The sequence below is a fragment of the Malurus melanocephalus genome, unplaced genomic scaffold (assembly GCF_030028575.1).
Source record: "Malurus melanocephalus ecotype Western Australia unplaced genomic scaffold, MMel_1.1 scaffold_243, whole genome shotgun sequence".
NCBI classification, from domain to species: domain Eukaryota; kingdom Metazoa; phylum Chordata; class Aves; order Passeriformes; family Maluridae; genus Malurus; species Malurus melanocephalus.
In genome coordinates this window covers 793478-804414 of record NW_026623475.1, presented here as the reverse complement: position 1 = coordinate 804414, position 10937 = coordinate 793478, and the positions used below count along the sequence as shown (strand labels likewise).

General features: G+C 57.5%; 1 protein-coding gene across 1 annotated transcript; it reads right to left on the bottom strand.

The window, feature by feature from the left end:
• Positions 1-708: 708 nt before the first annotated feature.
• Positions 709-10550, bottom strand: FGD2 (FYVE, RhoGEF and PH domain containing 2). Its single transcript, XM_057375251.1, has 16 exons — positions 9863-10550; positions 7787-8030; positions 7612-7692; positions 7152-7300; positions 6606-6762; positions 6346-6484; positions 5832-5890; positions 5343-5489; positions 4875-4967; positions 4492-4571; positions 4386-4416; positions 4224-4282; positions 3895-4057; positions 3572-3718; positions 3028-3171; positions 709-2945 (listed from the first exon to the last, which is right to left on the bottom strand). The coding sequence occupies exons 1-16, from the start codon at positions 9925-9927 to the stop codon at positions 2712-2714; spliced, it is 1992 nt and encodes a 663-aa protein (XP_057231234.1). The 5' UTR covers positions 9928-10550; the 3' UTR covers positions 709-2711.
• Positions 10551-10937: the final 387 nt, after the last annotated feature.

The window sequence follows — 10937 nt, the reverse complement described above, 5'->3', positions numbered from 1 at the left end:
CCTGTGGATCAAGAGCCCATACCCCACAGAGCAGCAGCCCTGCAGGATGGGGCTTCCATCCCACCCCACATCTGGAGAGGCAGCAGCTCCAGGCCCTACCGAGCCCCTCGTGGGGAGCTGGGGGAGATTGCACCACACAGAGCCCTGTGGGGGAACCACAACCGTGTCCCCTTCTGCTCTCCCATGCCCCTGACCCTCTGTGCACCCCCTCCCACAGTGTCGATGGAGGTTTGGGATGTGCAATGGGCACGCAGCCTGTGCAAGGCAGCAGCTGCAGGGACAGGATGGGCTGCAAGGCGCGGGCTGGGTGCTCCYTGTGATGGGTGTCCCGGCCCCAGCRCAGCCAGTGTGGCTTTCACAGCGTATTTCGGTCAGTGCTTACGAGAAGAGGCGTGGGGGGGCCTGCGGGGGGGATGCCGGTAAACGGCCTGTGATCCTTCCCCATTCTCGAGAATCGGAAACTGTGACTTCTGCACGGGGGTTTCACTTTCTGCTCGCGAGGCGAGAGGCCAAACTGCTCCGCTTGACCATGGCTGCGGCGCCGCCCGGGGACTGAGACAGGAGGGGCAGGGAAAATTCAGTGTGTTCTCTGCACGTGCACGGTTTTGGGTTTTTTAAATTTTTTTTTGTTTTGTTTCTTTTTTTGGTTGGGTTTTTTTTTTGATTGTTTTTTGGGGTTTTTGGGTATTTTATTTTATTTTTTTTTTTTTTTTTTAGGAAAGCAGAGTTAGGGAATCATGAAAACCCTTTAAAGTTCAGTCACCCACCCTCCTGTCTGAGGGATGCTCAGGGCACTGAGTGATGCTGTCTCCCTGTCTTTGAGGATGGCAWGATGCCAATGTCACGGCAGTGACCTGCCCCAGTGCCCTGCCACCCCCTCCATCCCTGGGCCACCTCTCCTCCCTGGCAGCCCCTTCCCGAGGCACACATGGGTGCTGCAGGGGGCGGTGATCCCGCGGATGCTGGGGGTCAGGAGGAAGGAGGGCAGAGCTGGTAAAAATAGCCGCAGGTGCCCTCTGCCCCGGGAGCCATTCCTCACTGGGTAAACAGGAAATCTATTCTTAGGCCATTCACGAGCCGAGGGCAGCTCCCTGCTCCGGGCTTGTTTTGTTCCTCGCTGACACAGRGGTGACGCCGAGGTGGAAGGGCCACCACGCAGAACCTTCCAGCCCCGCGGGCTTCCCCTCGCTCACTCTTTCCTCCCAGCAGCAGCAGCCTGCGCTGCCCGGCTTTTCCAGGGCTGCTGGGGTTTCCCTTCRCCACGAGGTGACAGTGCAGGGGGAGGTGAGGGCTGTTTTGGGGTGGCTCTGGAAAGCCCTGTTTGTGCTGTTTGCATCTGGGCTCAGCCCCGTGCTGGGTGGCACCCCGAGGGGCAGCTGCTTTGGCAGAGCTGTCACCCTGATATCCAGCTCCTCTCCCCTTTCCTTGACGGAATCTCCGAAGGAGATAAAGCCACCACAGTTTGTCTTTTCCTGGGATGAGCTCAGTGGATTGAGGAAGGACATTACTCACAACATTTTCCTGTCTCCCTGAAGCCCCCCAGCTGTGGTTCCCCATATGTTATTCCCAGCTTACTCCCCATCCTTTCCCCATATGTTGTCCCTATTTGAGTGTCCTGCTCCATCCCCTCTCCCTTCCCGGTCCCCACGGATCTGTTCACCCTGTGACCCCCTGAGCTCTGCCCAAGGCTGCCATGCTGGAGCTGCTGCATGGTCCAGGTGTGGGCACCAACCCCTGCCTGCCAGAGATCTGTGCAAGAGGCTCCTGCATCCCCTGGAAGGCTCAGAAGTGGGCAGAGTTGCCGGGGCAACATTTTTGGGATGCCAAAGAGGGTGCAGAGAGAAAAACATGGGGCTGCAGCCTAAAGCACTGTGTGAAATGACCAAGGGTGCTCMTTATGGTGAGGGTGGAGAGGGGGATCCTCTGGGTCTCCCCAGCATCACGGCAGCACCTGTGTGGACTGTGTGGACACAACCTCGTCCCAGTGTTTCCCCCAGGAAACATGAAACTGAGCGAGATACAAGGGTGGAAGGTGATTGTGGACAGGAGGGAGTGCAGGGAGAGTCTGGGGTGGGCAGGAGTTGGGGCTGGCCCAGTGAGGGCTGTCTGTRCTCAGGGGTACCCCCACACCACGGAACTGCAGCGTGACACCAGGAGTGGTGACAAGATGGAAAAGGGACATCTTTGACTCCAGCAGTGGGGTCCCTGACCTGCGAGGCTGAGCTGCAAGCTGGGTCCCTGCTGGGTGTCAGACAAATATGTGACACATAGGGCGATGTGGAGCCACGGGGACAGTGCCACGGGGCGCTCTGGGAAATCCAGGCCCACAGGAGGCTGCAGAGAGGGGTCGCAGGTGGGATTTATCTCAGCAGTCCCAATCCCAGACTCGCTCCCCACTCGGGGCATCCCCGCGCCCGATGGGCATGGACGGGGCGGTGCTGCCCTCGCGTGGCCGCCGGTGGCACTGCACAGCGCCCGGGGCCGGGGGCGCTCCCCAAAATCCCCGCTCCCTCCATTCCCAGCGCCTCTGCCCAGCGCCGAGAGCCAGGAGAGAGGGAAAGGGGGATCCGGCTTGTCCGTGTGGTGCCAAACGTGCCCCCATCTCGTCCTTCTCATGATGGAAAACCGCAAAGCAGAGATGTCGGGGGTCTGCCCAAAGTCCCCCAGACTCCCTGTGACCCTCCCCAGGCACCCCAGGAGTGGGAATGGCCTCATTCTGCTTCATCACAGGGGCCTGCCTCCTCCTCCTCCTCCTCCTCGTGYGTGATCCCCGCGGCAGAGCGYGCCATGGCCCTCATCCAGCGCCGTTTCAGCTCCTCGGTGTCAGCCATGAAGGTGAACACCTGCCGGGACTGCACCAGCTGGAAGAGGTGCCGGGACTCGCTCTGGGCCACGTCCCGCACCTGGTAGCCCAGCAGTGGGATGGAGGTGTGGGCTCGGACGTCCTGCCAAGAACAGGGACAGTGGTGGGAGGCAGGGGATGGGCACAGGGGGTGTCCCTCGGGGTGGATCCGAGCCCGGCCTCACCTGGGGGGCTGCATAGATGTAGAGCACAAGGGGATCATCCTGTGGGATCACGAACCAGCCCCGTGTGCCCCCCTTGCCATTCTTATCCATCAGCTGCAGGGAACTGCAGAGCAAACTCCTGTTGGATACCTCTGCAGCGCCTTTCTGCCAAAAAAAAAGCAACAAATCCCTCAATACYCAATGCAGATGGTAGAAAGGGCACTGAGCCAAGGTAATTTCCTAGGAAATTCCCTGTCCATCCCACAAAACCCCCCAAAGCAAGGGCAGGTGAGGGSCTGTCCTGGCTGTGAGGGTGCTGCWGAGATCCTGTGGTGAAGGKAGCCCCARTGCCTRGTCCCARTGAGGACGGGACCTGCCCTAGTGCCCTGCTACTCCCTCCATCCCTGGAGGGGAGGATGGAGAGAGATCAACACATGCACCCTCTGACTGCYGTGGGAGTGACTCCCACCCCTCCTGCCGTGTGTGCAGGGCCAGGCAGGGACACCAGGGTGGGTGACAATGTTCAGAGGGCGTGGGGAGGCCGGGCAGAGAGGGCAGAGCTCACCTCCAGGATGCCTTTGTGCCTCCCCTCGCGGTCCTCGAGCAGCGTGTGGCCTGTCAGGAAGATGTAACACTCCTGGCAGACGCGGTTCGGGCGGTTCCCGTCATACTGCAGTTCGGCCTTGTAGTCGGAGCAGCGAGCACACACCACCTGCAGCCACCAGACAGGGACACTGGTGATGCTGGGGCAGGGCTGGGGGACCCAGGGACAGCTCCACGAGGAGCTGAGGGGCAGGAGCAGCCCCTGGGAAAGGGGTACAAGGTGCGGGAGAGATGCACTCCTGCCCCAGCAGCCCAGAGGGARGGAAGAGGGACAGGGTGACTCACGTATCCACAGGCTCGGCAGTGGTGCCTCCGCCGCGTGATGGCGTTGAAGGGCTCCTTGCAGCGCATGCACATGGTCACCAGATTGTCCCGTACCCACTGCGGGGCCCTGAGGCCCAGCTCCTCTGTCTGGGGATGGGAGACAATGGTCTGTGTGGTCCCAGCCCTTCTGTCCTCACCTGTTCCCCTCCTCACCCTCCCCCAGCTCAGTTTAGCTCGGTAAACYGAGGCACATCAAGGTGGGCTCCCCTGAGCTGCTGGAGGCAGGTGGGGCACAGGGAGAGCGGGAGGGTGACACCTTCAGSGCAGGGGTGTCTGTCTCCAGTCCATGCACTGCTGTCTTAAAGSTCTCACTCCTCTTCTCCTTCCTGTCAATGGCATCCTGGAAGGCCTGAAGGGGAAGGCAGGGCTGGAGGGGCACTGGGGGCTGCCCTGACCCAGAGCACCCAGCTGGGATGARAGGGCTGTGCCCCTCTCCCAGCACTCGCTGGTACCTTGATCCAGGCGTTCATCTCCTCCTCGGACCTGGTGCAAAAAAGAGGTGGATGAGCTGTTGTCCCTCCTCACCCAGGGTCTGCATGATGCCASCCTTCCCCTTACCTGGCCTGGAGCTCCAGCGACCGCTTCTTTCCTGAGACCAGGAAAGTGTGAGGAAACTCRGTGTCCTTCAGCTCCCGCACCTGCRGGGGACCAGGGAAAGGATRAGCAGCTGAGCCCACCTCCAGAACACCTGGACCTTTCTCCATGACAGGGCACAGGGATGTCCCTCGGGAACAAGCCCTTCAGCCCCTCATATCCCACATGCACAAGATTCCACTGACATTTCACATGATCAGGGAGTATCAACCCCACCCACGAAGCCACCCCTGGCTCCAGCTCCTCCCTCCTGCCTGAGGAAGTTCGGGCAGCAGCAGGCACACCCCAGAGAGGGCTTTTGGAGGAGTCAGGGCTAGGGAAGCACAAAGACAAGGTGCCTGTCTCACCTTCATGCCCTCCACRTCTATGCGGAGGTGGACCTGGAACTCGGCGCCCACCTGGATGACCTTGGGCACACAGTACAGCAGCATGTTGTTGAACTGGGAGGGGGAAACAGTGGGGGTTGGAGACCAGCACTGCCTGCTCCAAGCTGGAGGCTTCCCTGGATTCTGGGTCCTTCACCCCCCAGGGCTGAGCTGGTCCTTGGGAAGAATCTCACCTAAAACGTGACTGTTCCTGCCCCAGTTCCCTCCCTCCCTGCAAAGGTGAAGCAACTCCCAGGGCTGCCACACCCAGGGATCAGCAGATCCCCAACCAGGTCCCMCACAGGGTACCCTGCACTGAATGGGGTCAAACCCCCCAGCTCTGAATTCACCCTGTCTGTGCAGAGATGCCCCAGCAACACCCTGGCCAGGMTATGCTGCCCCTCTCCCCACTCTGCTCCCTCCCCTTGCCCTGTGTATCCCAGCTCCCACCAGGAACAGGTACTTCTCCGATGTGCTGTTGTTGCGGGTGGAGATTTTTTGGATCGGTCCCTCCTTGATCAGCTCGTTGGAGGGATCCACAATGTCATCCTCGAGGCCCAGCCTCTGATAGACCACCCAGAGRTTCTGCAGCCGTTCCTGGGGGAGGCAGAGGGACCTGTTTTTGTGGGGTGCTGGACAGCCTAAACTTTGTCACCACTGAGTCCCCTCCATCCCCACCTCCCAGGCCAGTTGCCGAGCACTGGGAGAGGTGGCACAGCTCTCTCAGCCCAAACTGATCTCTGGGAGCAGCTCCCAACCTCAACCAGCCGGTCACATTCCAGCTGATGTTACAGATGTGACTTCCCTAGGCTTGGGGTGGTGGGTTGGGGCTTTTAGAGCAGGGTCTGTGCTCCTCTGATGAACCCAGAAGGCTCCTGTCCCCTTCAGGGTCACTGTGCCGTGAGCTGCAAAGCATTTCCAGCCGGGACAGAGACTCACCATCTCAGCAATAGCTGCGTTGGAGTGCTTGGCCACCATAAAGATCATCTCCAGGGCCTCTGCAATGAGAAGAGACAGGCTGGAAGCAGCTGGAGGCAGCTGGACAGGCTGCCCTCCTGTGACCACAACCCAAGTGGCCCTGAAATGCTGTGCAGAGTCTGAGTATGACTGGACTGACATGGAGGGATCCAGGGGGGAACAGACAGACAGCTCCTGTATCCTTCCATTCCAGCAAGACTGGGCACTGTGTAATCCACAGGGGTCTGAAAACTCCCTCAGCTACAGGGATACAGTGGAGGGACCACCCTTACCCTGAAACACCATCCTTCCCCTGAAAGAGCAGACTAAACCCTCGCTTTGCTAGAAAGGTTTATCTGACTGAGAAGTTTATCCAAGGGCACAGGGCAGTTGGTGAGTGAATCCAGGTGTTCTRGTGCTCCTGTACAACACCAGGGGTTGTTATTTCCCCACAAACCCACCCTGCCCTCCGCACTGTGGAGAGCTGAGCCCTTACTCTCRGCATCGCTTCTGTCGGGGGACTGGGGCGGGAGTTTCCGGACATAATCCTTCAGGAGGAGCTCGTAGCGCGGGATCCTCTGCACAGGCTCCAGCATGTGGTGCTGCAGCGTCAGGTTAGCACAGACCTTCCTCTTCTGGGCAGGGACACCAGRCACAGAGAGAGGAACAGTGACCAGGCAGCTCCCACCTCTGCTGCTTCCCCGATCCCAGGAGATTYTGGGAGCGCTGCTGTGATTCCTCCCACCCTGCCCTTACCTGGATGTCAGCAATGAGCTCCTGGAAGGGGGGTGATTTCTCTGACCAGGCAGTGATGAGCTCCACGGCCTTGTCGAAGTTCTTCACGTACTCCCCGTACATCTTGAGGAAGGGTGCAAGCTTCTGGATCACATCCCCAATGCGGGGGTTGCGGTTCCTGCAGGAGGGAACCACAGACCAGCAGCTTCCTCAGGCCATTGGGGCAGACARACAGCGAGGGGTGAAGTGAAGGGCCACAGTGGAGGACTCAGGTTTTTCCTGCTGCATCCTGCTACATCCCCACACCATTTCCTGCTCTCCAGAATGGGAATGTTCCCACCTTACAGCCAACCTGGGCTGYTCATACCCAGGCACACCCCAAACCYCCTGAGGTGTCACTCCCCTTTCCATACTCTGATCTCAGTGATTTAAGGAAGTGCTTTCCAGAACAAGGCATTTGGAGCAAAACACGCTGAGCTCTGGTCCTGCTGGGAGCCTGAATTCAGCACTGCTGCCCCACTTTGAACAAGCCACCCAGGTGTCCTGCCCARCCCTCCTGCAGCTCACCAATCCTCCATGCGCTTCTGCAGCTCTGGCAGGAAGAACTCAGCATGGAACTGGTAGATGGAGGAGATGTTGGAAAAGATCATTTTCACCACCTCCTCTGGGACCGTCTTCCCGGTTTTGGCTTCTTTCATCAGCTCTGYATAGAATACCTGGAAGAAAGAAGGGTGAACAAAAAGGGCCAGGAAGAGGCTTGAGGATCCCACTTGCTCTGAGACATCACCCAGTGAAAGGCTGACAGTGCAGGAGGGAAATCTCAGGCCCCAAGAGGAGATGGGGAAGGAAGGCTTTGCTGGGATGAGGGTGCTTCYCAGAGATGTGGGGTGTAGGAAAGGCAAAGGCCAGACCCAATGTCTGGCTTTAAAGACCTGTAGCCACGAGTCTCTCATTTTTACAGCTTCACTGCCTCCAAAATCCCCACGCATGGGCCCCTCCACTCCCCAGGTCGAGGAGGTCGCGTCACCTGGTCGAGGAGGTGGAGGCGGTTCACATAGGCCTGCTCTGTCTCCAGCAGCTCCAGAGCGATTTTCTTTTCCTCTGGTTCCTGCATGGGGAGCAGGGTTCAGTCTCATGGGTAGAGCTGTGATCCCGAGCCAGCCCTCCCTGAGCGTGGGCACCCACCAGCCTCTGGAGCTCACCTGGCTGCCAGGCTCCAGGCCTGGGCCCTGTGGCCTCCTCCAGTCRTCCTCACAGATCTTGCTTTGCAGAGAACGGAGGCATTTGAAGCTGAGTCCACGCCGACCTTGCTGATCCTTCTCCTCATTCCCTTCTCCGGTCAGGGAGTGGCTCTGGCTGGCAGGGGATGCTGAAAGCTGCTGGGASTGGCTGGCTGCAGCATTGGTCAGAGCCTGCTTGTCCCTCTGGGCAGGTTTGCTGTCCCTGCTACAAAGGAATGGGTGGGATCAGCTCAGCTTTCACCAGCACAGCCCCAGCCCCAGCTTAAAGCCACCAAAAGGGACAAGAGCAGCAGCTCCCCAGACCCACCTCACTACAACCCTGCAGTACAAACATCCTCAGCATCCTCCACAGGGCCAGGATCCAGCCTCTCTTCCCCCAGTGCCTCCTGCTGCTGTGGCCAGTCCCTCTCCTGCTCCAGAAAAGCAGGATCCTGCCATTTATCCCACCCACAGCTCTGGCTTTCTGCCTGCTGCCACCACGGAGCAAAGCAGGAAGAAGCCCAACAGCCAAGATTTTTGAGCCAAGAGTAGGCCCTGTGTAGGTGGTTTTGCAGACAGGTTGTTTTTTGGTGGTGTTCTCTCTTCCCTTTTCTAGCAAAGACAAGGAAAGCAGGTCCAGGGCAGACATGGGGGAGAAGCCAGGTCATGAAGGTGACAGCAAGTGACTTGTCTGTCATGCAAGAGCTGGTCCCTGCAGGAAACCACTCTGGGCAGAAACTGGAAAGACATCCCCTGTTGGGCTGCAGACAGGAGTGAGATGGATAGGATGGGAAAGACATGAAGAAACTGGATATCAAACTGCAAAGTTGAGGATAGGAGTTGACTTGAGGGGCAGAGACCCATCTGAAGCTGGTAAGCTTGGGATGTCTGTGAGCATCCACAGCCATTCACAAATCCCCTCYTGTCCAGGGGGGCTGGCAGGACCCTTCAGAAACAAAGAGGATTTTTCCATCTCTCCTGGTGCCTCCCAGACCTTTGTCAGCCTAAACCCACTGCTGAAGCCCAACAGGGAACTTCTCTCTTTCTATTTACGCTGACTTAAGCCAAACCATTTTCTGTTCCAAAATGCTCTGCTCATTCCCAGGTCCCCCAGTTTCCTCTGAAAGTCCCAAGTTACTTTTATTTCCTCTAAATCAAGCTCACACTCCACAACAAACATCAAACACATTGCAGCAGTGACATGGAGGCACATCAAACACTGCAGTGGCTCCAGCACAACACCACAGGTGGGATGGTGGGGGCAGCCACAAAACCTGGGCAAAAGCACACAGCAGAGATGCAGGAGAAGTTCCTGGAGTGAAAAGAATCCGAGCATCTTCAGGAATTGATGCAAAACTCACCTGCCCAATCACCCAGCCTCTCTAAGGGTCACTGAGAGCATTTTGAGTACAGGGAAAGGCAGGATTCCATATCTTRATTCAACAGATGGAGAAACTGAGACACAACCCTGACAATAACTCACCTGAAGCCTCAGAAGTACTTTTACACCACAGACAGGGCAGATCCCCTCRCTCCAACCCTGGCACATGCTGTCTGAGAGTCCCAGCTCACACTCCAAGGGARGGAGCTGATTCTCAAAGGGAATTCTCTCTCTCCCTTATGTAATTCCTGATGTTTCCTTCCCTAGGAGCCACATCTCTGCAAACAACTGGACAGTCTGAGGCTGGGAGCCTCCCAGGCAGTTAATTCCCAGTGAAGACCCCTGCCAATATATTTGCAAACCACAGCTCCTTTCCCCAGCAGCAGAATGCACCAGCCAGGCTGAGTGTGAAGATGCTGAGTGTCGGGGGAAYGGGCTGCCTCAACCTAACCCTGAGCCAGGCAGAACCACCCACCCCACTGAGGTTTTCAGATTTCTGCCCATGACCCACAGCAGAAGGAAGACACTGAGGCAGAGTCGAGTGGTGAAGAGTTGCAAATCAGCTCATCAGCATCTCCACAGCCTCCAAACCACCTCCACAGTGGGTTCTTCCTTCCCAAACCCATTCCATGTGGAGCCCTAACACATCCCCAGCACCCAGAGCCSTCCCTCCTTACCAGTGCTCTTCAAACACAGCCACCAGCTTCACCACACCCTGCCGATGATCCACTTTCCTCTCCATGGCACGGGCTAGGAGCAGGTCCAGGGTGTCCAGGAGCTGCAGGGGCAGGTGTGGGGGGCTGCAGCTCCTTCCTCTGTTCCCCTCTCGGCTCTGAGGTGTTTCTGGCACCCAGGCTGCAGTTTGGGAGCGAGGATTTGCGTGAGGCAAAGCCCAACCGCTGGCCTTTCTATGGTAGCAGAGCTTGTCTCCGGGCTGGCCTCAAAAGGAAAGGGAAAGAGGAAGMACAGCAGGTTGTGGGTAGGAGAAACGGTGAAAAAAAAACTGGGAATTGGTTTGGTTGGGGAGGGATCAAAGTGGGGGCACAGCCAAGGGCAGAGCAGCAGCAGGGATGGGGCAGGGRAGGAGGTGGGRCCTGGTGCAYGACCTGGCTGTGGAGCCCAGGTGGGGTGGGCTGTGTCCCACCAGGGTGGGAATCTGGACAATGCTGATGGCTCCACAGGCCAGGAATGGGCTGGCAGGACACTGGTGCCCAGAGGGGCAGAAAATAAATAAGATAAAGGGCTGATGTGTGTCTCCAATAGCAACAGGTGGATGGCTGTGGGGCAAACCAAGGATTGTTGGTAACAACAGACAAGGAGTGCTGGCAATAACCATGAGAAAGAACAAGATGTAGCTGGAGAAGGGGCCATGTAGAGGTAGGGGAGCAGTTCTCCAGAAAGGTATAAAAGAGTGGACTGCACATGAGCAGCAGTTTGCATGGAAAGTGAGAAACTCATCCCAGAGCTTGTACCCCTGGACATTCCATTGGCTGGACCAATGCCTGAACCAGGACTGGAGATCATTTCTTTTTCCTCTTTTGCTTTGTCTTTTATTTTCTTTTTTTTTTTCCCTTCAGATTCTTTTCCATTTTCTCTTTTCTTTTCACTTTTCCTTTTCTCTCTCTTTCCTTCCTTTCTCTTCTTTCCTCCTTTCTACCCTTCCTTCCTTCCTTCCTTCCTTCCTTCCTTCCTTCCTTCCTTCCTTCCTTCCTTCCTTCCTTCCTTCCTTCCTTCCTTCCTTCCTTCCTTCCT